This window comes from Syngnathus floridae, chromosome 8 (genome assembly GCF_059516105.1).
Source record: "Syngnathus floridae isolate MCC-2025c chromosome 8, RoL_Sflo_1.0, whole genome shotgun sequence".
In the NCBI taxonomy this organism is placed as follows: domain Eukaryota; kingdom Metazoa; phylum Chordata; class Actinopteri; order Syngnathiformes; family Syngnathidae; genus Syngnathus; species Syngnathus floridae.
In genome coordinates this window covers 310,438-336,125 of record NC_142420.1, presented here as the reverse complement: position 1 = coordinate 336,125, position 25,688 = coordinate 310,438, and the positions used below count along the sequence as shown (strand labels likewise).

Here is a 25,688-nt window from a genome sequence, read left to right as displayed (position 1 = left end):
ACGATGACATCCGCCACTCGTTCAACGTTGGTCGGTTTCTTGCAAAACAATTTCCGAGACCAATCCCGGCCGGAGCGGTCGTCAATCGCGGGTGGCGCTCCGTTGGGACCGTTTTCTGCCGGGTCGTGACTTTGCAGCTTTGTCTTTGCAGCTAAGGCCGCTGTTAGCTTTACCCAAAATCTGGAGGATGCCACAGCCAAGGAGAAGGACATCATGGTGACCTTTGAGTGCGAAACCAGCGAGCCTTTCGTCAAAGTCAAGTGGCTGAAGGACAACGTGGAGATCTTCTCGGGAGACAAATACAGAATGCACTCGGATCGGAAGGTTCACTTCCTGTCCGTGCTGATGATCGAAGTGAGTGACGCCGCCGAGTACGCCTGCGTGGTCGCGGACGACGACGGCATCAGCACCGTCGCCAGACTTCACGTGGAAGGTGATTGCCAATTCCTGCCCATTCTGAACCTACGGGAGTAGGTCTTCGGAGGAAATGTGTTAACCTCGGTGCGTCTGACCCCAGGTGCCGCGCTGGAGCTGGTCAGAGGTCTGGAGAACATCGAGGTTCCCGAGAGCTACTCTGGAGAATTTGAGGTGGAGCTGTCTCGCGAGGACGTCGAGGGCAGCTGGTTCTTCGGAGACAAGGAGCTGTCTGCCGGCAGCAAGCACGTCCTGTCCTCCCGGCGGGGAAGGCACACCCTGACCGTGAAGAACGTCAAGAAGGAGGACCAGGGGAAGTACACTTTTGTATGCGGGGACGTGAAGACCAGCGCCTCACTCAGGATGAAATGTACGCATCTTTTCCAGTGGCGGCTTGTCAGCTCGTGTTGTTTTGCCTTGCCGGTGGCGTGCCACTACTCACACTTGTGAGGACTATACTGGGTCCATGGTCTCAGATGGCGCTCCGTCACGTCTGGGCCTTGAGGCGGGGCCCGTTCGTAGTAGGTTGGCTCAGCAACGGTTTTTGTGTTGCAGTGCGTCCGGTGACCCTCATGCAGCCGCTGTCCGACCTGACCGTCTGCGAGGGTGACATTGCTCAGCTGGAGGTCAGGTTCTCTCAGGAGAACGTGGAGGGAACCTGGATGAAGAGCGGCCAGGCCGTGTCCGCTTCGGACCGCGTCCACATGGTCGTGGACAAAGCCGTCCACAAGCTCCTGGTGGAGAATGCCGGACCGGAAGACGCCGCCTCGTACTCTTTCGAGGTTCCCAGCCACTTCATCAGCACCTCCTGCAAACTCAACGTTCAGAGTAAGGCAACTTGACACCGTACTCTTAAGTACATCATCATCATCATCAATGATTGATGGTCGCCGTTGTTGTCTTTGCAGCCATCGAAATCGTGGCGCCTCTCAAAGACGTGTCTTCGGTGGAAGGAACCAAGGCGGTTTTAGAAGCCAAGATCTCTGCTCAGAACGTGGCTTCGGTCAAATGGTACCACGAGGACAAGCCGGTGACGGCCGACGACCGTGTCCAGATCGTGGCCAAAGGCGCCAAGCAGCGACTCGTCTTCAGCAGAACCTTCGCCTCGGATGAAGGACGCTACAAGCTGCTGGTCGGGAAGGTGTCCACCAGCTGCCGTCTCACCGTGGAACGTAAGATCAACTCCTCTCATCTCTCTGTTTATGGCACCTTTGGCCGCTCACCTTTGGCGTGACCTGGGCGACTGCTCTCAAGGACCGTTCTCCGAGGAATTTGTGCTCATCTTCTTGCTGGTGTTTGTTTTGTCTGCAGCGGTTGAAATTGTCAAACACATGGAGGACAAAATGTGCTCAGAGTCCCAAAACGTTACCTTCCAAGTTCAAGTGTCCCACGCTGGTATCGACCCGGTCTGGACCTTCAGGAACCAGCAGCTTAAACCTGGACCCAAGTACAAGATGGACTCCAGGGACAAGACTCACTCTCTGACTGTCATCGACACAATGAAGGACGAGGAGGGACAGTACGGCTTCCACGCCGGACAGAAGACATCCGGTGCAAATCTCACTGTCTCTGGTACGTTTTGCTCTCTGCTCGCTTTGGCTCTCTGGTAGGCTTTCATTCAGTTGAGTTAGGTCTGGCAGCCTTTTGTCAAGTCAGGTCTCTGGTGGGTGGCGTTTGCTTAACTTGAAGTAGGTCTCTGGGAGGTTTTGCTTAAGCCAGGCAGGTCTCTGGTAGGCTTTAGTCAAGTGAGTTACCTCAGTACCTTGAACCCGCAAGGCAAGGCAAGGCAAGGCAAGGCAAGGCAAGGCAAGGCAAGGCAAGGCAAGGCAAGGCAAGGCAAGGCAAGGCAAGGCAAGGCAAGGCAAGGCAAGGCAAGGCAAGGCAAGGCAAGGCAAGGCAAGGCAAGGCAAGGCAAGGCAAGGCAAGGCAAGGCAAGGCAAGGCGGCTTGATTTTGAGAGCACTTTTCACACACGAGGCAACTCAATGTTCGTCCTTGCACTCCCGCCAGGCGGCGCCATCAGTCGACCTCTGACAGACGTGGCGGTGGCCGAGTCGCAGACGGCAGAACTGGAGTGCCAAGTGGCCAACGCCGATGCCGAGGGCAAGTGGCTCAAGGATGGCAAGCCGCTGGACTTGAGCGACAACGTCAAGAGCGTGGCCAAGGGAGCCATCCGGCGCCTCGTCATCGTCATCGCTCGGCCGCAGGATGCCGCCGAGTACACCTACCAAGTGGCCAACTCCAAAACCTCCGCCAGCCTACGGGTGGAGGGTACGTCTCAACTTTACTACTTGTCGACAAAGTCGCCGTTCAACTTCCCGACAAAAGTCATTCAGTACACATCTAGACTTGAAAATGTGCTCAACTAGTATTTGTGGCCTGCTTGCGGTGCAGCGGTAAAGATCAAGAAGACACTCCGCAACCAGACGGTGACGGAGACGCAGGAGGCGCTCTTCACGCTGGAGCTGACGCACGGGGACGTCAAAGGCGCTCAGTGGCTCCGAAACGGCGTGGAGGTCCACGACGGTGACAAGTACGCCGTGAGCTCCCACGGTGGCGTCCACACGCTGCGCGTCCGATCGTGCCGCCCGCAGGACGAGGACGTCTACTCCTTCAAACTGGGCAAGCTGACGGCCAGCGCTCGCCTCAACGTGGAGAGTGAGTGGCCCCGGCCGCCGCCACCGCGGAACCCCCTCGCCCCCCGACCGCTCTAACGCTGGGCCGATGCCGTTTTTGACCGGCTGTTCTTGACCGTGCGGCGTTTTCGCGCAGCTGTCAAGATCGTGAAGAAGATGAAGGACGTGACGTCGCTGGCGGGCACCACGGTCTCGTTCGAGATGAGCCTGTCTCACGACAACGTCCCGGTGCGCTGGATGTTCAACGGCGCTGAGCTGACGCCCGGAGACTCCTTCAAGATTCTGGTGGAGCGCAAAGCCCACAAACTGGTTCTGCAGAACGTGGACGCCACCAACCAAGGGGAGTACACGGCTGTGGCGGGACACCTCCAGTGCAGCGCCAAGCTCACCGTGCAAGGTGCTCGCTCGATGCGAGGAGGAGAAAGGTGACGCCGGGCTCGCCGAGAACAAGTTCATTTGCTTTGCTTTTGCCTTTCAGCTCTTCGCGTGACCAAACCCCTGAAGAGCGTGACGGTGGCCGAGACGCAGCTGGCCACCTTCGAGTGCGAAGTGTCTCACTTCAACGTGCCGTCCACCTGGCTGAAGAACGGCGTGGAGATCGAGATGAGCGAGAAGTTCCGTATCGTGGTGCAGGGCAAGCTCCATCAGCTGAAGATCATGAACACCAGCAGGGCCGACGCGGCCGAGTACACCTTTGTGTGCGGCAACGACCGCGTGTCGGCCACGCTCACCGTCAGCCGTAAGAGCCCGACCCACTCGCTCGCTCGCCCGCCCGCCCGCCGCGCTTTTGCGTCTTGTCCGTGGCGAAACGGGATGGCTCTTTCCCAAACCTCAACCGCCGCCGCGCGCTGCTTTTGATTTTGGCGCCATCTCCGGAGCGCTTGTCGGAGCGCTAACTAAGCGAGCTGTCGTGTCGGCCTCCAGCTGTGCTGGTCACCTCCATGCTGAAAGACCTGAACGCTCAGGAGCGGGACACCATCACCTTTGAGGTCACCGTCAACTACGAGGGCATCACCTACAAGTGGCTGAAGAACGGCGTGGAGATCAAGTCGTCCGAGAGGTGCCAGGTTCGAAGCCGGCAGCTGACGCATTCCCTGACCGTTCGCAACGTTCATTTTGGAGATGGCGGCGAGTACCGCTTTGTGGCCGGATCCGCCGCCAGCGCTGCCAACCTTTTTGTCGAAGGTACGCCTTTCCGGGTTCCGGGCTGATCGGCGGTGGTGGGACGTGACTGAACAAAACAAAAACAAAAAACACAATCTCCATTTTTCACTCAATGACAATGACAATGAATCTGTAGCCTGGTCACCTTTGTCTCTCTTTTTTTCTACACGGGGCGAAAAAGACCCTAGCGAGAGTTGAGATTGGCTTTCAAATGTACAGCAGTCAGAAAAAGCACAAAACAAACAGAGCAAGTTAAATCCAAACAGCAAAACTCCTGCCAAGCGACAATTTGTTTTTAGTTACATCCCACCACTGTTTTTTTTTTCCTGTGCTTGTCTTTTGTGAGTGCTTTATGCCGCCTGTTGGGCTGAGCGAATGTGTGCCGCTTTTCCCGCGGCCAGCTCGTGTCATCGAGTTTACCAAGAAAATCAAAGACATCAAGATCACGGAGAAGAAGAAGGCCATCTTTGAATGCGAGGTGTCGGAGCCCAACGTCCAGGTGGTGTGGATGAAGGACGGCCTGGAGCTGGACCCGTCCGAGGAGAGGTAAGACGAAGGAAAAAAATACCGCTGCAAAGCGCAGGCGGCGGCCCGCGGTGGTGTGAGTGCGACGCCCTTCGAAGACGGGAAAGTCAAGTTGCCGCCGTGCCGCCGCAGGTTCGTGGTGACGGCCGAGAAGTACGTCCACCGCCTGATGATCCAGACGGTGCGCATGTCGGACGCCGGCCAGTTCTCGGTGGTGGCCGGCTCCAGCGTGTCCAAGGCCCGACTCACCGTGGAAGGACGGGACATCGGCATCAGGGAGCCTGCCCGGCGACTTGTCACGGTGACCAACGCACGCACGCACGCACGCACGCACGCACGCATGCATGCACAGCCGAGCGAGCGTCCTCTCGTGTCTCCAGTCGCTCAACCGCTCCCCAAGATTGCCACAACCAGACTGGTTCTTGATTGAATTGCCAATTTGATCCCAGTTTCCTTGCATGTGTTGATCATTTGCATTGACTCAAAGCGGTGATCAAATTGCCCCCATTTTCTCCAAATCCTCCACTTGCCACGTTCCTCTGGCACGTTAGCGTGGGCTTTTCCATTTCTGCTTTCTGTAGTTGAAGGAGAGCTGAACCCTGTCATTGTGTACGCTAGGTTCTGGAGAAACACCGTGCCACTTTAGAGTTTGAGGTGAACGAGGATGAGGTGGAGGGGCGCTGGCTGAGGAACGGCGTGGAGATCCAGTTGTCGGCGGAGGAGCGCTTCAGTTACGCCGTCATCAGGAGGCTCCATCGCCTCACCATCTCGGAAACCTTCAGGAGCGATGCCGGCGACTACGTCTTTGTCGCCGGGAAGAACTCCAGCACCGTCACTTTGCGGGTCAACAGTAAGTGAGCCGTTAGACCGAAAGCAGAGGATGAGCGAGTGGGACGAGGCCGTCCGTCTTCCCCGTCCTTGTCACGAAAGCCATATTTTGTTGTTTTGCTCAGTCCCGGAAGCGCCTCAAATCTTGCACCACATGGAGGACCAGTCGGTGGAGGCGGGCAAGCCGGCTCGCTTCTCAGTGGCCGTGAGCGGCATCCCCGAGCCTCAGGTCTTTTGGTACAAGGACTCGCAGGCGCTGTCTCCGGGCTTCAAGTGCAAGTTCCTGCGTGATGCCCAAGAGCACACTCTGCTACTCATTGAGGTTTTTCCAGAGGATGCCGCCATCTACAACTGCGAGGCCAAAAATGACTACGGCGTGGCCACCAGCACCGCCACGCTCACTGTGGAAGGTAGGAAGGAAGGGAGGGAGGGAGGTTAGGGAGGGCTGGTTGGGAGGTAGGGAGAAAGACCTCCATCCCGATTTGTCGCACTCGCTCAGCCGCTAACTTCACCCAACCTTTCAGCCGCCGTGGTTGAAAGGTTGAGGGAAATTGCCAGGGCAACATGGCAATCGTTGGGTAGTCCCCGCTCGCAATCGAAAAGAGCTTTTGGAGCGATGGAGCTTTTCAGCTTGAGTTTGTGCCACAGTGCCAGAGGCGGCTTCTCCGGACTCGGCCGCCTACGTCGCCCCGCCCGTCGTCGTCTCACCCATGGCCAGCACCTCCACGTTGGAAGGACGACCGGCTCGCTTCCAGTGCAGAATTCGGGGAGACGGTACAAAGTTCTTCAGCGCTGACCGTCAAAGCCTAGCCATCGGAAGATTGAAGTTGCCGCCATGTTGTTGTACATTCTCTAGATGTGAATATCAGCTGGTTCCACAAAGACAAGGAGATCAAGAAGTCAGAATTCTTCAGGATGTCTCAGTTTGATGACTGCTGCCAGCTGGAGATCTCCAAAGTTTATCCGGAGGACGAGGGCCAGTACGCCTGCGTGGCCACCAACGGCGGCGGCACCGTGTCCTGCTCCGCCACCCTCATGCTGGATGGTAAGGCTTATTTTTCTTTTTCTTCAAATCATCATCTTTATTGGCCAAGTATGTCAAAAACGCACAAGGGCACTCACAATATGGCAGTAGCATGAGCCAACACGGGCCAAACTTTGCCCCATCCCCCCACACCGCCCCTCCCCCAAAGGAGCACAAACAGAAAATGGAAAAGAGAGGTCAGCGGCTTTAATCTGTGTTTAGCAGACTTGTTCAGTAAGCCAGAGGGCATACTTCCTTTCAGGGCAAAAGCAATCAGCGGAACCTCCCGCACCGCGGCACAACTCGACCACCCTCAGCGCCCCGAGCCAGAAGCCGCCACTCTTTGTGAGGCCGATTGCGAGCTGCTCGGTGCCGCACGGGGAGGTGGCCCGCTTTCACGCGTGCGTGTCGGGCACTCCCGGCATGGAGATAAGCTGGTTCCACAACCGGCAGCCGGTGCCGCCCAGCAAGAACGTGGTGTTTCATTACGACGAGGCGACAAGCACAGCCACCCTCATCGTGGTGGATGCCTTCCCGGAGCACGCGGGCCAGTACACCTGCAGGGCGAGCAACCCCGCAGGAGAGGCCGCATGCTCGGCCACACTGGTCATCACCGAGGCCTGGCAGGAAGAAAAAGGTAACCCCCGGCCGGCCACGTCCGGATGGCGCCTGTGGACCTCCAACCTTCCCTCCCTCCCTCCCTCCCTCCCTCCTCCGAGTCTCTAGCTCACAAGTCCCGCTCTCACTCACTTTGGACTTGAGCTGCTGACTCCTCTTCGTTTCCTCTTAACAACCTTTGGGACACTTCCTTGTCAGCTCCATCTCCCCTCAGTCAGGGTCACTAAATGACAAAAAGTGCTGGTGTCAGCCCTCTCCACTTTGGACTTGCTTCCTCCTCCTGCTTGTCGTCCCAACTTTTCCTTTATTTCCCCACCTCCAAGTCACTAACTCGTCGTCAAAGACAAAGGTCCCGGCCTTCATTCCTGTTTCATTGCATCCGTCCATTATCGAGGGCATGCCGGAGCCAATCATCCGTCCGTTATCGAGGGCCGCCTATGCCAGCGGTCATCGGGTAGTCGGCGGGGGACACCCTGAGCTGGTCGCCAGTCAATTCCAGGGCATTCATTCCTTTTTTGGGAAAGCTCACCCCCTGACCGCTGCTGTTTTGCATGCACCGTTCACCCTCCCACCCCTTTGAGGATTTGCTTCGAGGACACCATCCAACTTTGCTCTCTCTTGTTCACAGTGGCTGTCGAGCGAGAAGAAATCGAGGCCGCCGTTGAGCAGGAGGTGAAAGGTAAGGAGTTCCTCGTCAACCGCTCCCAGTCACGCCGTTGCGAAATCTCTGCCCTGCTTTGCCCGGAAGGCGCTCGCTCGCTGTGCGGGTGCTCGATGGCTCATGAGGCGGCGTCCGCAGACATCAAGCAGAGTGTGAAATGTCTCAATTGTTCCTTTGCATGTCATGATGATGAGAAAAAAAGGTGGGGATGAGAAAAAAACGTGGGGTTGCCCACCCCCCACGGATGACTTTGATCTCTTTGCATCCAGCGGTTCCTTTCAATTTTGGCATGAAGGTCCTCGCAAGAGGAAAGGGTTTTGAGGGCGGTTGCCGTCGGGTGGGTTGGCGGTAGATCTCAGATCCCATCTGATGTGCACTCCATGCACTAAGGTTGATTGGAAAAGACGTGGATATTTCTTGTCCTGGCTTGCAGATAGCGAAGATGTGCCTCCTGTGGTTTGCAGTCCCCATAACCCCAGTCAACTATATTAGTTCGAATAAACGCCTTCTCACCAAATTTAGTCGCTATACTAACGCTTTGCGAGCAATTCTTTCCTCGTGCTGTCAAGGACGAAAAAGGGCGTTTATTCTCGTGTCTGCAAGTCAGGTAAGAAGTACTCCACCAAAAGTGACTTTTAGCAGCGCCACCTCGAATTTTGCTCCTCAAAGTCTCCCGAGTGATAATTTGTCTTCAAGAAATTTCCACAGAAGAAGGATCAAATCTTCCTGCAGGTTTCTAATCAAAAGAATCAAGTCTTGCGTTTATTCGAACAAATATGGTGAGTGCAATTATTTCCTTCAGCATTGTGATTGCATGCAATTTAATTTCCTCCATTAATACATCATTCATTGCAATACATTTGTGGGTTTCCACGCCGGCGGCTTAGTCCTTGCCTTCTCTCCGCAGAGCCTGGCTCCACGGGCGCGGCACTGCCGCTCACGGGAGCCTTCGCCGACACAGAGGACTTCCCGGTGTCCAGCAGGACCTCCTCCGTCGGCTCCCGGACTGAGAGCATGGAACCGTCATTTACCAAGAAAATCAAGTTCCAGTCCATTTTGGAGGGAGAGCCGGTCGTGTTCAAGTGTCAACTTCTGGCTTGCCCGCCGCCGGTTTTTCTCTGGTTTCATAACAATAGGTCTATACCCAAAACGCGCAGGCGTAGGATCTGCTCTGAGGGCACAATGCAGATACACACAAGTAGCTTGCTCATTGATAGCGTCAGGGAAAAGGATTCTGGGAGCTACAAGGTCATGGCAATCAACTCAGAAGGCTCTGCTGAGTCCACGGCCTCTCTTTTGGTCTCGCTGAGGGGGGAGCAGTCGGCCAACTACCTAGGCTATGTCCGCCGCCCCGCGGAGGTCCACAAAAGCGCAGCCTGGATGGCTGAACAGAGGAAAGGCAGGAAGATTAGGGTGGACCTCCGATACGTCGGATCTCCATTTGACAAGATATCCAAGGTGAACCAGCAGCGGACTCGGTCCAAGACAGGTCTGGTGCGTACCGTCTTCTTTCACTCCAATTCTTATTGGCGTGAGAAAGAGTCTGGCAAGGAGTCCAAGTGTCTGGAGACGGCCTCGGAGCGCGCCCCGTCCCCCCAGCCCATGTTCGTTCGCTCCGATGGCTTTGACGATCGATGGAGCGACATCTACTGTGACCGCCGCACCGGAACGCGATTCAGTGAAAAGTTTAGCGACCGTTGCAGCGACGGCTACAGCGAAAGGTTTAGTGACACCGAGAGTCTTCACAATGAAGTGAAAAGTAAACTCGGTGCTCTCCAAAAGGCTGTCAGGCAAAGAAAGAGGCTTTCTATCTCCACCGTGTCGTCCACTGAATTTGACTGTGAGTCGGTAGCCAGTGATTCGAGCTATGCCGATTGTGCGGAGAGACTCAGGGTGAAGCCGAGCGTTCAGCATTTTAAGAGCGCCTTTGACTTTGGCCAAGCTCCAAGGGAGTGTCGAGGCCCGGAGGTGAGCGCGGAGACCTCTCGGCCTCATGCGCGACATTCATTTGAGCCTCAGTCTCGAAGCAGAGCTGTTCAGATCATGAGAGGTGAGCCGGTTGATGTGGCCGTGCCAAAATGTCAGACAGAAGAGTGTACTGATGAAGTTCAGCTGAAACAATCTGACGAGGTTAAGGAAGAGATGCGTGAGCTTCACATCAGGGTCCAAGTCACAGAGGAGTTGGAACCGTATCCTCCTGAAGCCACATACCTCCCTAAAAGCCCAAAGCACCCTGAATTCCCACACAAGCCCAGACCCACAAGCCACCACGAAGCCCCACACCAGTCTCAATCCAAATATTACGAGGAACACGCGTGTGGCTCTGAGACGACAGACCATCACGAGCCCCCGCAAAGCCCACAATTCCCTCACCCCCATAACGCTCAGCCATTAGCAAGTGAGGACGCGTGGACATACACAGAGCATGCTAAAGAGGACTTTTGGCTGCGAGAATCTCAGAAGCTCGATGTGGTCAAGTCTGTTATGTACCGTGTCTCGCCTGAAGAATGGGAACACACTACAACAACAGTAAGGAATGACGCGTCCCTCAAAGTCCAGTGTCAGAGTCTGGATGATCATTTCCTTGACCACGGGGGGACAAGTCTATCACTTCACCTTAGAAAAGGCAGTAGGGTGTCAGAAGACGAAAGATCTGAATCTGAAACTGGTTTACCAAAGCCCAGTGAGACACCATACGCAGAGCCCCAAGAGCAGGAAGTAAGCAAAAGAACTCTTTTGGAGCCCAAAGCCATGTCCCGTTGCCACCAATCTCCCGAAATAAAGGCGCAAGAAACCCATCCTGAAGTTGCAGCAGTACCAGAATCGGAAGTCAGAGCAGAGGAAATCGAAAAGCTCGACTTGTTCACGTGGCCGCAGACTTTTCCTCAAGTCAAAGTACAAACTGAGGCACACCTTCAAACTCGAGAAAGAGGAGCGGCAGCAGAAATAGTTGAGCCGGCCTGGGACAGACACGCTGGAGAGTCACAATACCAAAGGACACTGAAAGCTGAGCACACTGAGTCGGAGGAAAGACTCCTGGCCCTACGCATTGGCAACTGGCAGACAGTCGAGCAAATCTCCCTCGAGAAAGCTTCTCAGCCCGAAAGGAGCCAGCCAAAGCCAAAGGAAAGATACACAACCATTTCAAAGGTTTACAAATCGACAGGGGGGAAGGCAGAAGAATCTGCTCCTAAAACTGCAGCACGTTCAATAGACCTCAGAGCAGAAGATATAAAAGACGCCCAACTGTTCATGCAGCCGCAAGCGTTGGCACACCTCAACACCAAAGACGGAGGAAAAGCACAAAAAAGAGTCGAGCCGGCCGAGAGCAAAGGGTATGAAGAATCCTCCAGGCAACGGTACGTGAAGAGCCTCGAAGCAGAGCGTATGGATTGTGAGGAAAAACTCCTGGCCCTGAGAATCAGGAAGTGGCAGCAAGGTATGGAAACATCTCAACTGGGAGCTGGCCTGACAACGCCAAAAGGAGCACCGCGTATGGATTCGGAAGGTGAAACTCTCCAATCTGGAACCGACATGCCCGACGAGACACCTTATATGGAGCCCGAAGAACCTATTTACACTCAGCCGGGGGCAAGTCGATCGAGTCCTGGGATCAAAGCCATGTCCTGCTTCAACAATTCAACCAGGATGAAGGCCAGCAAAAGCGACACTGAACCTGCAACAGTTGCGATAGACCAATTACCTGAAGTCATGGCAAGGGAAACAAAAGACATCCTATTTATGCAGGAACAGATGTCACCTCCGGTCCCAGCACACACCAACGCGCACCAAACAACTAAAGCTAGAGGCGAGGCAGCAAAAAGAATGGAGCCAGCTGGAGGCAAATGGTCTGGCGAGTCTTTGAGGGAGCAGCAGTCTGAGAAAAGCCCGGAAGCTGAGCACTTCGAGCGTGAAGAAAAACTCCTGGCCTTACGAGTCAGGAAGTGGCAGCAAGATACGCAGATGACACGGGAGGAAACATCTCAACCGGAAGGTGGCTTACTCTCGCTCATGCCAGAAGGAACACCATGCGTAATCCCAGAGGAGCATATTCCCAGCCTGCGCGGAAAGAGAGAAGTAACTCGTGAGGGGCCCAAAGTCATGCCCCCGTGTTTACACAAAGACCCCGTACGGAAGGCTCAGGAAACTGACCTTGAAACCGCAACTCTCGCGAGCCATAAAGTCCCCGCAATACAAGTCAAGGCAGAAGGAATAGAAGACAAGGAGCTGCTTGTGCGGCCAATAGGGACACGTCCTAATAGTAAAGGTAGAGAAGAGGCAGCAAAAATAGTCGAGGCAGCCAAAGACAAATGCTCTGGAGAGTCCTTGAAAGAGCACTATGACCAAAGTTTGAACGATGAGCATATTGAATGTAAGGAGAAACAACCAATAAACAAGTGGCCGCAAGATGGGCAAATAACACCGGCGGAAGCATATCGTCGTGAAACTGACCTGCTCGTGCCGGAAACCACAGCAACGTGCATGGAGCCAGAGGAGCATATTTCTTCCATCTGGCATAAAGAGTGTGGCGTTGCTCATGACAGAGACATGGACCCACGCAAAATGAAGGCCATGGAAACCAATCGTGAAGCTTCAAACGTTGCAATGTATGAATTCCTGGACTTAGAAGGTAATGCAGAGAAAATGGATGAGGGGCTGCTTGTGCCACCTCAGACTTCACCCCGAGTCAAAGTAGTAACCGAGACAAGTCCTAAATCTGAAGGTAGACCAGACGCACCAAAAAGAGGAGAGCCAGCCTGGATCAAAAGGTCCGCTGCGCCCTTAAGGGACCAGCACGAGAAGAGCTTGGAAGCTGAGCGCATCGATTGTGAGGAGGAACTGCCACCACAAGTCACGGAGGTGAAGCAAGGTCTGGAGATGACACAGGGGGAATCATGTCCAACAGAACCTGACCTGCTCATGCCAGAAGGAACACCATACGTGGATCCAGAAGAGTATGTTTGCAGCCAGCAAGACTTGAGAGAGATCATTAGGGAAGAGCTTGAAGCCACGGCGCCGTGTTTCAGCAAGACTACCGCAGCTTTAACAGATGACATCGTACCTCGAGTCAGAACAGAGAAAATAGAAGACAAGGGACTGTCCTTGTGGCCGCAAATGCCACCTCTATCAAAAGTGCAAACGGAGGCACGGTCTAAAACGAAAGGAAGAGGAGTGGCTGCGAAAACGTTCAAGCCAGCTGTTGGCAAGTTTTCTGGAGAGTGCTTGAGTGGACAGAATGAAAAGAGCCTGGAAGTTGAAGAGAGAGCGTGTCAGAGAAAATACCCGGCCCCACAAATCAGGACGTGGCCGCAAGGCAGGACCGACCAGGAGCCGTCTCAACCTGCAACCGGACAGTCGAAGCCAGAAGGAAAACCCGACGTGGAAGGCGGAGGACCGGTTCAAAGCGTGACGAAGAGGGAGCCGTATCGAGCGAACCAAAATCAACCCGTGACGACGATAACCCAAAAGTCCGCTGGAGCGGGAACCCGAACGAAGCAGGATCCAACGCCTCCTCCTGCACTGAAAGGGAAAAGGCAGGCAAGGGGACTGGAAACACAACCTGCACAAATGAAATTGCCACCCAAGAACAAAGGAGGAGATGAAAAGCTTTTGTTTGAGAAAACAAGTGAGGAGCGAGAACTGCAGCTGTCAATGGAGAACGTCTCCGAGCTGAAGAAGTGTGATCAGTTTGTAAGTGAAGAGCAGGCCCTGGCTCAGCGCATCATGCAATGGCAGAAAGATGTTCTGATGGAGCACCGAGAGGCCGATAAGCCAGATGCTGAATGGACACATGCGTATTCCCCTATTGCGGTAGAGAGGAACACTGAGGTCGAAAGAAGAGTGACTGGAACGAATGCTCCGGAACCTCCTCTACCAAATGAGATGATCTCCTGTGAAAGAACAAAGTTCTTTAGGAGTCGTTTGGGCCCAAATGAGCAGGGTGAGAGCGGGCCGTGGTTACATGCTGGCGTGCTGCCCCATAAGGGCAGTGAGGTCAGACTGCGGAGGGACGCTGAGTACTTAGTCAGTGAGGAAGCGGCTCAGGATCAGCATCTCCCTCGATGGCCAACAGATGTGGTCCAACTAGAAGAAGGAGCTGACCTGGAGTCTGACTGGGCTTTTGCTTTACCAGCTGAATCCTTCCCTAATGACCCCCTCCTTCCACAAGCGGAGACTGCGAGGAGACCCTCGTCGATTTTGGAAGAAAAGTCCCAAGAGGAGCACGTGCGCGCCGTTAGAGACCAAGCGCAAGGGACCCATTCACTTCCTTACCGTGCCAATTATAAGGCATCGCCACCTCAATGTTCACAGGTGGAATCCATGGCTGTGAAAAAAGAAGATGCAGGTAATGCGTCGCCCTTTCAGCCATATTTACCCTCACAACCTAGCACTGTCTCTCCAGCCAGCTATGGACTCAGCCCGCCATTGCAGGGTCCTCATGAGGAGTCTGTCGTCAGTAGACATTCCCAATCACACTGTCCTCGGAGAAGTGAGTCGGAACAGAGGCTGACTAACAAGGAGGATAGTTCATCAGCATCCAGCAGCAAGCCTATCGGGGAGGCACTAAAGGAGGAGATTAGCTTGGGCACGTCTGCAGACGACAGCAAGAAGAAACCACACGCAGATCTGCTGGTGGCGGAAGGAGAGGTCAGCAAGGAGCTCTCAAAAGTCAAAGACCCATCAACCCATCAGGACATGTCTGAACATGGAAGTGCAGCAAAAATGGAGAGGAGAAGCCAGGACCAGGACATTCCTGCGGGTGCTAAGCCAACGCGACCATCCACGTCGCCTCGGGAATCAAGTGCTGACAGTTTCTGTCCAATATTTCTAGAAGAAATGTCCTCACTTAAAGTTAGAGTTGGAGAGATGTCAGAGCTGAGCTGCCAGTTTCGAGGCGACCCTCCCCCTCATGTCACATGGCTCAAGGACGGACACGCATTGGCCCACAACCCCGACTACGACATCATGGTCAAGTCCGACAAGTCGATGCTGACAATTTTCTATCCGACCGCAGACCACGAAGGGACGTACGACTGTGTCATAAGTAATAAGCACGGAAGGTCCATCAGCAGTGCCAGTTTGACGCTCTCCGAAAAAAAGATTGTCTCACGGGAAAAGTTCGAGAGGGGAGGGAAACCTCGTGACAGCCAGGGACAAGCTTGCATTGAAACATTAAAAATTCCTCAAGCAGTCAGCCAGCAATACCTCAATGATGCAAATGTGTCTCAATCACCTACTGTGGAAATCAGAGTCGACGCTCCCGCTCCAGACCCTGCGACCACGGAGGTGTGCAATCAAGAGCAGCAACCCCAGGACTGCTCTGTGTTGACTTCAACTGAGCCAATCAGTCGGCAAAAAAGTACTTTTGCCTTTGGTGCCCCTGCCGAAGGTCCTAGTGTGGTCAAAGCGTTGGAGAGCCTCAGCTGCACAGAGGGTCAGACGGCCATGTTGGAATGTGTTCTCTTGGCGGAACCTTCCCTTGAGGTCACATGGTTTTGCAGCGACGTTCCTCTTGAAACAACGACGGATAAATACAGGGCAGAAGTTGACGGTCAAGTACACAAGCTCTACGTTAGCTCTTTCACTGGGACCGACGCCGGCACATACAAATGTGTCGCAAAAAATAAGATGGGAGAGGTCTCGTGCATCTGTGATGTGTTCTGTCAAGACGTCGTTGCAGACGTTGTTGACGACGCGGAAGACGTCGGCACGCAGACAAAGTCAAAAGAACCTCCACCTCAGGTGCCATCAAAATCCAGGGCGGATGGACACGGGGTGCCTCCAATTATATCTGGATGTGGGCTGCAGCAGTCATCCGCTGTGATCAACGTGTCTCGGATTAAACGAGCCTTTGAGTCAGACTCATCTCCTACTTCATTTCAGAAGCAACGAGAGGAACCACCTTACCCTGTGGAGTGCATACCTGCACAGACCAGTCCGCGTGTTGAGTTACAGCGGCACCCGGTCCAACCTGAATGTGGCAGTGTCCGCACTGATCCCTACGTGGTCGCCAACGTGCCAGGTCTCACCCAAGGTCTTCCTGCAGCAAGGAGCCCAGAGCTCGCCACCTCAACGGAAAAAGTCTCTGAAATCATCGCGGTGGACACAAACATTGAGGAGTTAGCCGTCAGACAATGTGGCGAGGGAGTGCGGGAGGCGTCTGAGCTCAACCGGGCAACACCCCAAAAACCAGCGGGCGTCCCTGAACCCCTGATGGCAGGGCAAGTAGAGGTGGCGGGAGAGGAGAAAATGTTGCACATGTTCGACAAAACGAGTAGCTTCATCCCATTCCCATCAGATAAGGTTGCCACTGTAAGACATGCAGTCCAGACTGTCGGTCCAACCAGCCAAGCAGAGAAACCTCCGAGTTTATCCGAACCGCTAAAGTCTGAAAAGCTCGGGGAAGCTGTGAAGTCTGAACGTGCTCCAGAGGTGCAGGGATATGTTGTCGAGGAGAAGTCCGCTGATGTTGTTAGAGAATGGAAACAAGAACTTAAGAAAGGTAGTGATGTGGAGAGCATTTCCATCCCTAAGCCGCCGTTGGATAGCGGTGTTTTTATCAGTGGGCCACCTTCTGAGCTCAGTGCGCAGTCCGCAGTCGACTTAAGTGCTGGTGATGTAGTCGGAACTGAGAGAGGGAATGATGAAAATCTGGAATCATTAGTTGTCCGACCAAATGTCGAGGGTCCCGAACGTGTCTCTGCCGAGAGCGCTGACTCTCGAATATCCGGAGGTGGACAAGCAGCGGGAGCTGCAGTGGGTGTAATGGAGGAAGAGGAGGTGACTTTTGGTGCAGTGTATGAATATTACAATCCTCCGACAGACTGGGCACGGCCACTCTCCCCCGAGTCTGAGATGTCGATAGAGATTGGCAGCACAGTCGGTGAGGAGGTCGCTGAGGGCTTCTACACACCGAGTTCATCTACAGAGATCTCTCATTCGACTTTCCATACCCCCAAGTCTCCGAGTTCCTTCCATGCTTTGAATTCTCCCAGTTCTTTCCATACCCCTAATTCTCCCAGTTCCTTCTATACCCCTAGTTCTGGTACACCGGGTGGTTTTGCTACCCCTCAAGAGTTTCCATCTTCCCCCACACAAAAGAGCCCTTTGTCAGACTCTAGTGACAGGTTTCTCTCACCTGTCCAGTTCCTCGCGTCTCCTGTCGATGAGGGCATTGAAAGTGTACCCGCTGAGGTAAAGGTAGATGAGCAGTGGTTGCGTTCCAAGAGCAGCGCCTCCGATCAGGAGAGGGTGCACGGAGTCCCGCCTGCCTTCCTCAAACCTCTGACGAAGAAAAAAGTATTTGAAAACGACTCTCTGATCTTTCTCGCTGAGGTCTTTGGCCTCCCATTACCAGAGGTGAATTGGTTCCGAAACAAAACCCGGCTGACGGCTGACAAGCGGATCATTATGGAACGAGATGGAGACAGCGTCTCTCTCACAATTCACTGTGTCACGAAAGCGGACCAGGGAGAATACATCTGCCAGGCGGTCAATGGTGTCGGTGAGGCCCGAAGCGTCGCTTTAGTGCTTGTGGTGTCGCAGGAAGGAAGGCTCTCGCGTGCCCCGCCCGCTGTTACCCATCAGCACGTGATGGAGTTTGATGTGGAAAAGGATGACTCGTCTCGTTCGCCTTCTCCCCAGGAGATCCTGTTAGAAGTCGAACTGGATGAGAACCAGGTCAAGGAATTTGAGAAACAGGTGAAGATCATCACCATTCCCGAGTACACGGCCGACAGCAAGAGCATGGTTATATCCCTGGATGTTATTCCGAGTATTTACGAGGAGGGCACTGTGGACTTTGTTACCCAGGAAAACGAGAATCTGAAAATAGCCTTTGAGGTGACCGAGATGCCGCCAAGGTTTATCGATCCCATCTGCGATGTTGAAACCTCACAGGGTTCCACTGCCGTGTTTGAGTGCTCGCTGATGGGAATCCCGTCTCCCGTCGTGTCCTGGTTCAAAGGGGACATTAAAATTCCTCAAAACAACAGACGGTACCTGCACTCATCTGACGGAGAGCGTCATTTCCTGAAGATCTGTAAAGTGACAGCGCAGGACAGCGGCGTGTACGCCTGCGGTGCCGTTAATGTCGTCGGCGAAACGCTGTGCAGAGCGTCGCTGGTGGTGCTCAGTGCAAAGGAATTCTCCGGACAGACCAGAGGCAGGGAGCTGACGTCCGTGTCTCTCGGCGGCGCCAAAGTCCAGCCGCAGAAATTTGACATGCTGGTGGGAAACACGGCGGCGGACGAGCAACAAGCGTCAGAGATTGAGCTCGAGTTTGAGTTTCAGCAAGAGGCCGATGAATCTCAGCGCGCCGTCCGCCTGGTGGCCACTACGGACGGTGGGTTGAGCGAAGACCGGCACATGAGCATCAACTTTGATGTGTTTGCCGAGTCGGCCAAAGAGGACAAGGTGGAGTTCAAGGGAAAGTCGTCCGACATGTGTAGCTTTGAGTTTCAAGTGACGGAGATGGCCCCGAGGTGCGTCATTCCCTTGACGGACGTGACCGCCGCCGTCGGTGCGCCGGTCATTCTGCAATGTCTGGTCAGCGGCAAGCCAACGCCTACGGCCGAGTGGTACAAAGATGGCGAGCGCGTCGCTCACGGCAGGTGCATTGTTCAGGAAAAAACCCCAGGTCACTTTAACCTTCTCATTACCAACGCCAGCCAGGGCGACGCGGGCGAGTACCGATGCCTGATCCAGAACGCAGCCGGATGGATCGAAACCTCGGCGTTGCTGAAGGTCTTTTAGAGAAACGTGTCCGTGCTTGGTTATAGTGGCTGAATGGAGGCATCTGGACTCTTGGTTGTTGAGGTTTTATTGCGGAACCAAAAGCGGTTCTTCCTTAGTTTGGAAAGGGCCTTTGTAGTTTGACATGGATGGCTTCTCTCAAACCAGTGCTCCCACAAGTCAGGAGTTCCTCAAGTCTCTGACTTAAGAAACACCACTTTTTTAGTTTTCGCTTTGGGCTGGTGATGTAAGTTAGTTCAGCACACCCACGCAAACGCATGCCTCTCGTAGCCATTTGGAGGCATCCATGAAAGCTGCGTGGGTGTTAGCCTGCTGTGACAATCTGCTTTGAAAATATGAAAGTGGATCGGAAGTACTTTGTGGGTGCAGAGTTCGTGGTCAGTCAAGGAAATGATGAAGTCATGTGCGCAAACGCAGGCAAGTTGGTCCCATTTTATGAGCATTGTTATAAAACAGATGAAGAAAACAGTTGATAATCGTTTGACTCGTAGATGTGTGTATTCGGTGCTTGTGTTATTTGAGTCACGTTTGTTGTTTTTTGCCGCTTCGCAACAGGTGTTTGATTGTGAACCTTTGAAAGTGTCACAGCATGCTTATGGACGTGTCCGTAAATGTGCCCTCTTCTTTTAGGTTTGGAGAGCGCATCAGAGATATTTCATTTTTACAAACGTGTCCTTTGTCTCAGAGTTTATACAATAAACTTCAAAAGTTGAACTCCAATCGGGGTCTTTTTTTTCTTTCTTTATTTCAATCTTTCCGTTTGAGACCATGACTTGTCAATCGTTTTTTTTTTCCTTTTTTTAGTTTTACTAAGTGAAGCATGGAGTGATGAATGAGAAGTGGGTGATTCTTGTGGGTCACGTTGACTAATCAGGAAGCTTGATGAAGCTAATACTACCAGCACTACTCTTTCTACTGCTACGAGTAAAAGGTGTCAAATACAGGTCCAGAAAGGAAAAACCCTGCCACAGTTTGGCTTCCCCCACGGGTGCTTCCATTCAACCAAGCTGGCAGGTAAGCTCCTCAGGAGCCGGTTGATCAGAAGGACCTGGGGCCAAACTGTGGCGGGGTTTCTATTTTCTGGACCTGGATTTGACTCCGCTGCTGCCACCACCAGCACCACCTTCATCCCAAACACTCCCACCAGCGTCACTCCTGCTCCGACCACCACTCGTCAACTACTGCCACGGCTAACGCTGTCACTACCGCTAATATGGAAACTAACGATAGTGATCGTAAGGTATCTGCGGAAGCTCAAAAACTCAATACTAACTTTAGTGATTCCTAAAAATGCGTGATTCCGAGGTGTTCACAAGCGTTTGTCTGCAATCGGGAGAAACAAGTGCAAAGACTTATTTGACGCGGTCAATCCCAAAAATCTCCAGAATGATTCAAGAGGTTTGCCGTCGGCGCAGTGAAAACAACGGATGTTTTGGTTTTGCTCGTCTCCCTCCCTCCTCTTATACAAAGAATCTACAAAACATCAAAGAACTATGATGAAGGAAAAGGGTGGCACGATACGATATGGAACCCATACGACGGTAGTCAAATTGTGTGCCTCTGCGGGACAGGGTTGCATCTTGGTCTGAAATTTCCGTCTACCTCGTGGCAAGACCGGCGCTACGGTACTTTTCACATGGGCGGCATGCATTTTGTTGTTTGGCTAACATGACTTTTTTTTCTTCTCGTTCTTGCTCGATGTTTTCCGACAGAACGTTCTAGCACGACTGTCACCACGGTGGAGGAACAAGAGGAGACCTACTACACTGGTGTCCAGTTGGCTCACAAAACCAAAACACTTGAACTCGTGCCAGAGCCCAAACGTTACTCTTCCACGATAGAGAAGAAAAAGGAGAAGCCAGTGTTTCTCAGCCAGCTCGCTCCAGTGGCGGTCAGCGCCGGAGAGAGCGCCGTCTTTAGTGTCAAAGTGTCTGGCACGCCCAAGCCCACCGTTCAGTGGTCTCGCGATGGCAAAGCCATCAAGAGTTCTTCCGTGTACAAACTGGTGGAGGAGAAGGAGGAGTTTACCTTAATTCTCACTCGCGTCACGTCAGAGTACGAGGGCGAGTATTCCTGCACCGCCTCCAACCGCTTCGGCCATACCACAAGCAGCGCGTACCTGGAGGTGAAAAAGGAGGACCTCAGCCAGGCAGAGAAGTGGGTGGAGAAAATGTTTCAGTATACAGGTAAACCTCCGACGTTCGCAGTGCGGCTCCAACCCGTGAGCTGCTCGGAAGGGACAGAGGTTCGCTTTAATTACAAAGTCGTCGGGGATCCGGTGCCCAAAGTGCAGTGGCTCAAGGGTACTTTTGAGATCCAGTCAAGCCCCAAGTGTGCCGTTACAGCTAACCCAGACGGCTCTGGCTCCATTACCATCAAGGATGTCAAACAGGAAGACAGCGGCATGTACACGTGTAAAGCGTCCAACCAGTTTGGGGAGGCGTCGAGTGGAGCGGAGCTGGTCGTGCTCAGAGAATCTCTCAAAAAGCAGGTTGTGGTCCAGAAAAAAGGTTATAAAGTCTCCAAGACAGAACAGGCTACCGAGTCTCGCTTGTTCCAGGTCAGCCTCCCGGGCCAGGACAGGGTCAGCTCTGACCAGATGGTATATACCATCGGTACTGAAGACCGGCGCGTTATTCCCAGTGAGCAAGTGGGCGCCCTCACCGAGCTGGATATCTCTGCCGCCACCGTTCACCGTGAGAAGGTGACCCATCAGGCAGCAGTGCTCCAGTCTCTCGAGGTGGAGGAGAGAGTTTCGGAGGCGCCAACCCACCCGGCTCGAGTTTCAGCTGTTTCTCAAAAGCAGCTTCACATGGCGGCTTTCACATCGTCTGTTGAGGAGAGTCCGGGCCTCACAGAGCAGCACTGTGAGCGCATCCTGAGTCCCGAGGTGACTGAGCTCCAGGCAAGAAGGGAGGAGAGGTCGCAAGTGATGTCGGCCGTAGCCGAGGAGCTCACCCCTCTTGTTACCGCCAGCACCGAGCCGCTGGCCGACAGAAAGTCCACGTCAATCCAGCCCAGATCAGAGCCCAAGCATCTCGTTAGCGGGCATCAGGTGGAGTCGCAGATGGCAGTTATGAAAGAACAGTCCCAAGAGCTCTCTGGGGCGCAGGAGGAGAAAGGTTACAAGGTGAAAGAGGGGGTCAAAATCTTGTACTCGGCCCAGTCTACCGAGAAATATGCACTTCCAGAGGGTCACGCCGCTGAGCTAGCGACGGCCGACACTGCTGTGACCACTTCTGTCAAGCGAGAGCAACGTCGTCCAGTTAAGGCCACAGTTAGCGAATCCAAACACACGCTGGCCAAGGAGACGGACTTCTCCATGCAGACACCGGCAAAGGAGACAGCCCTCCTCAGTAAGGACCGTGTGACCAAAGTGAGTCTAACAGCAGAGGTAAAGCACCCGTTTCGGGCCGAGTCCTCTCAGCAGTTGCCCTCCTTGGACAGCGCCGTATCCATTCAGTCCCAAGTAGAAGGGGAGCAGCTATTGCACTTGCAGGTTATCACCGATCAAGACCTGCTCCCCTCTGAAACCGGTTTCACTTGCGAGAAACCCCACGCAGAGCAGGCGAAGACCAGGACAAGTCCTACCGTCTTGCACTCGGTCAGCCAGGACGAGCAGAGGACAGTGGTTTGCGAGGACACGTCCGAGTTTGAGACCAGGGCGAGTACTGTTGCTGTTAAGCCAAGTAAGGAGTCCCCTACTCTGCTTCACCTCCAGTCAAACCAGTCTGTCGAGGTGCTTCCCAAAGAAGGTGTTCTTGTGACCGAGAAGCCCCAACACCAGACAGCTACACAGAAAGCCGAAAAGGCTCGTAGTCACGCGGCTATCTCTGAGGAGAAACGCCAGCTGACTGCAGAGCGGCACTCTGAGCTCAGTTTGTCTGTGACTGGAGTTCAGTCTCAGCTTCGAACTGAGCCCAGGCCTCAGAACATTCTCCAGCTGTCTTTTCAACCCATGCAACTGCCCAAAGAGACGCCAGTCACATCCGACGTTAAGGAGCAGAGAGCCTTGGTGCAGAAAGAGGATCGCTGGAATGTGATGCACCTCACCAGCGTAGCTGAGAGTCGGGCGATAGAGGCGGGACACGCAGAGAGCCTAGGAGCTGTAGACAAAGTCACCTGCAAGAGCACGGTAGAGCCAAAGGTTCCCGCAGAGCCGGTCCAGGTGGAGGAGAAGGAGCGCTGCACTGAGAGCAGTGACATTCTTGAAGCGGCACAGCAGGACTTTGCGGTCCAGATCCAGGAAGGCCAATCAGTCAGGCAGTCGATAATAATGGACGAAAAGCAAATACTGACGGGGGAGCTCTCTCGAGAGATCGTCAAGTCCGAGTCGGCTAAAGTCACCGCTACTAAGCAAGCCCAACTGTCTCTGCGCGCGCCAGAATCCAAAGACAGCACAACTCTTCCCAAAGAGATGACGTTTGTGCTTCAGATGCCAAAAGCATCCAGCGTGAGCGTACGTCGTCAGCTCAGAAATGCGCTTCAGGCTGCAGTAGCCACTGAGCACGCTGTGTTGTTGGCGGACGTCGTCGGCGGGCTCCGGGCGGCAGAAGTACAGGAAGTCAAAGTTCAGAGAGAACCCAAGCACACGTTGTTTACATACCTGATCACATCAACGGGCACGCCTTTGGAAATCACACTGGCTTTCCAGGGCCAATATCCTCGCACAGCTGACCTCAGAAGCGAACTTAAGGCAGCGCTCCACTCCATTGTTCACCAGGAGGCTCACGTTCTGACTTCAGATCTGCCAGGCACCATGCAGCTAGACAAACCTCAGCGGGCGCAGGTCTCCTCTGCCCGCTCCAAGCAAGTCAGCTCCTCTGTTGTGCAGACAGTGAGCGTAGCGGAGAGCTCAGTAGACCTTACTGCCGTTGAATCTCAAGCGGCAGCCCTCAGGACCGAGTCCAAAATGGCGGTGGAGTGCGCCTCGGCTGAACAGCGGGTCGTAGTCCAGGAATCCAGGGAAGCGAGGGTGGCGCAGTCCATTTCATCGCGGGTCCAAGTGTCCACTGAGGCTCAGGTGGATTTTGAGCAGTCGGTGGTGGTGTCCAGACAGGAGGTGAAGAGCCAACGCAAAGCCGAAGGGACTGCGGCGCTTGCCCCCTCCGAACCGACTCGGGGCGTCACGGAGGAGAGAATGGAGCAGTTGGTCAGAGAGGAGATTTCAGTGGCCAAGCCCGAACAGAGAGAACGTCCCCTTATAGTCGCTCCTCTGCAAGATGCAACAGCTGAGGAAGACGCTGCCGTGACATTTAGTGCCAGCATCAAGTATGTCACCCGAGTGAACTGGTTCTTCAATGGGCAATTGGTGCAATCTGGCAATGAGTTCAAGTGTTTGACGGAGCTCGACACGCACTCGCTGGTTATCAGAAAAGTTGTCAAGGAGAGACACCAAGGAGAATATGTTTGTGAGGCTGAGAATGAAGCCGGACGAGCGACAACGTCTTCCAGACTCACAGTGGTCTCAAGAGGTTTGACATCAAGGACAATCAATCTATGTTCCATCTTTTCATCCATTTCGCTCCCTGAGCGTCACTCCTAATCCACCCAGACGTGTTTCATTTGTCTTTCGACTGTTCACATTTCACTCTAACTCATCAATGTGTATTTTCACACCGAGTGTCTGAAGAGCAGGACCAGCACCCACTGGGTGCCCGGTGCTGCTTTTCGGGCAGCTTCCGTGGTCTGTCCCGGTTCATTCTCCACTTTGTGTCTGCATGCCTTCAAAGCGCTCATCCTTCCACCCGTAGCCTGAACCCAAGCCCAAGCATGAAATCCATGAAGTCAGCTTTCACAATCCTGGGGCTTGTGTTCTTGCTATCTGTTTTCATCACATCTCCACCTGTGTCCTGTGTGTGTGTGTTTTCCACAAAAGCCATCCAGCCACGGTTCCACTGACATGTATCATCTTTGTCCATGTGCGTCTCAGTGCCGCCCATCTTTAGGCAGAGAATCACCCCTCTGGAGATAAACGTCGGCAGCCACGCCAGGTTTGAGTGCGAGATCGAGGAGGCCCCGAGTGTGACCTTCAAGTGGTACAAGTCCGGTGTGGAGATCAAACCGAGCGACAAGTACCGCATCGTCAGCCAGCAGACCGGGTCTTCCCTGGAAGTCTTGAACCCCGCTAAAGCTGACAGTGGAGAATTCAGCTGCAAGGCCACCAACCAGTTTGGTGCCGCCAGCTGCGGAGCCTCTCTGGCAGTCACTGGTAAGAAGACACTTTACTGTCAAATTGAAAGAGAGAGCGAGAGCGAGAGCGAGAGAGAGAGAGAATTATTTTTGGATGGGAGGCTGGGGGCAAAGTCGGACTTATCTGTGTGGTTATGACACAAATGGCCTCTTGCAGTGGTGAGCTGCCAGGTGTCGTTTTCACCCTTCCGCTTTCTAAGATTTTTTCTACCTGCTTTCCATAGAAATGTACCCGCCGCTTTTTGTATCAAAACCAGAGCCAGTGACATCCTATATGGGAAAAACGGCCGTGTTCCAGTGCTCGCTCACTGGCTCGGCGCCGATAGAGGTGGTCTGGCACAAAGACAACATAGCCCTCTCACCGTCAGGGCACTACGCCATGAGGTGCGAGAAGAACAAGTACTTCCTGCACATCTCCAATCTTGAGCCCAGCCACCAGGGAGTGTACTTGTGCAAGGCGTCCAACAGCGCTGGCGCCGCTACCTTTAGCACAGAGCTCAAAGTCATCAGCAAGCCCAAATTCATTAAGAACTTCGAGCCAGTGTCCGCCGCCGTTAACCAGATGCTGAGGCTGGAGTGCCAGGTGGACGAGGACACTGGTGTGACAGTCACCTGGAGCCGGGACGGTAAGAAGGTCCACCAGAGCCTGGAGTGTAAGCAGTCCTTTGATGACAGGGAGGCGATTCTCGAAATTGCCAAGTCCAAAGTGAAGGACTCTGGCGTGTACGTGTGCACGGCCTCCAACGAGGCCGGGCGCTCCTCCTGCGAGGCTCTGGTGACGGTTCAAGGTAAGCCTTGACTGACATGTTAGCCGACGCCAACACTTTGCATGGCTTCTTCTCTTTGACCAATATAAGCACTTTTTTCCCCCT

At 53.9% G+C, this 25,688-nt stretch overlaps 2 protein-coding genes across 2 annotated transcripts in view; both read left to right on the top strand.

The window, feature by feature from the left end:
• ttn.2 (titin, tandem duplicate 2) overlaps positions 1 to 25,688 on the top strand; it is a 164,034-nt gene that overhangs the window by 12,902 nt on the left and 125,444 nt on the right. The window contains exons 24-44 of the mRNA XM_088382789.1: positions 152 to 433; positions 518 to 784; positions 970 to 1,242; positions 1,323 to 1,586; positions 1,726 to 1,986; positions 2,424 to 2,684; positions 2,808 to 3,071; positions 3,186 to 3,446; positions 3,528 to 3,788; positions 3,974 to 4,234; positions 4,615 to 4,759; positions 4,871 to 5,039; positions 5,357 to 5,588; positions 5,692 to 5,976; positions 6,215 to 6,340; positions 6,423 to 6,611; positions 6,853 to 7,227; positions 7,837 to 7,887; positions 20,337 to 24,098; positions 24,557 to 24,835; positions 25,041 to 25,604. Of these exons, the coding sequence (XP_088238915.1) occupies positions 152 to 433; positions 518 to 784; positions 970 to 1,242; positions 1,323 to 1,586; positions 1,726 to 1,986; positions 2,424 to 2,684; positions 2,808 to 3,071; positions 3,186 to 3,446; positions 3,528 to 3,788; positions 3,974 to 4,234; positions 4,615 to 4,759; positions 4,871 to 5,039; positions 5,357 to 5,588; positions 5,692 to 5,976; positions 6,215 to 6,340; positions 6,423 to 6,611; positions 6,853 to 7,227; positions 7,837 to 7,887; positions 20,337 to 24,098; positions 24,557 to 24,835; positions 25,041 to 25,604 (8,832 nt within the window). The remainder of the gene's footprint in view (positions 1 to 151; positions 434 to 517; positions 785 to 969; positions 1,243 to 1,322; positions 1,587 to 1,725; positions 1,987 to 2,423; positions 2,685 to 2,807; positions 3,072 to 3,185; positions 3,447 to 3,527; positions 3,789 to 3,973; positions 4,235 to 4,614; positions 4,760 to 4,870; positions 5,040 to 5,356; positions 5,589 to 5,691; positions 5,977 to 6,214; positions 6,341 to 6,422; positions 6,612 to 6,852; positions 7,228 to 7,836; positions 7,888 to 20,336; positions 24,099 to 24,556; positions 24,836 to 25,040; positions 25,605 to 25,688) is intronic.
• Positions 8,618 to 19,338, top strand: LOC148393719 (uncharacterized). Its single transcript, XM_088382779.1, has one exon. It carries the CDS (start codon positions 8,884 to 8,886, stop codon positions 18,622 to 18,624), a length of 9,741 nt encoding a protein of 3,246 aa, XP_088238905.1. The 5' UTR covers positions 8,618 to 8,883; the 3' UTR covers positions 18,625 to 19,338.

Excerpts from the sequence above, each read along its gene's own strand:
- LOC148393719 (XM_088382779.1), top strand. The coding sequence starts at position 8,884 with ATGGAACCGTCATTTACCAAGAAAATCAAGTTCCAGTCCATTTTGGAG.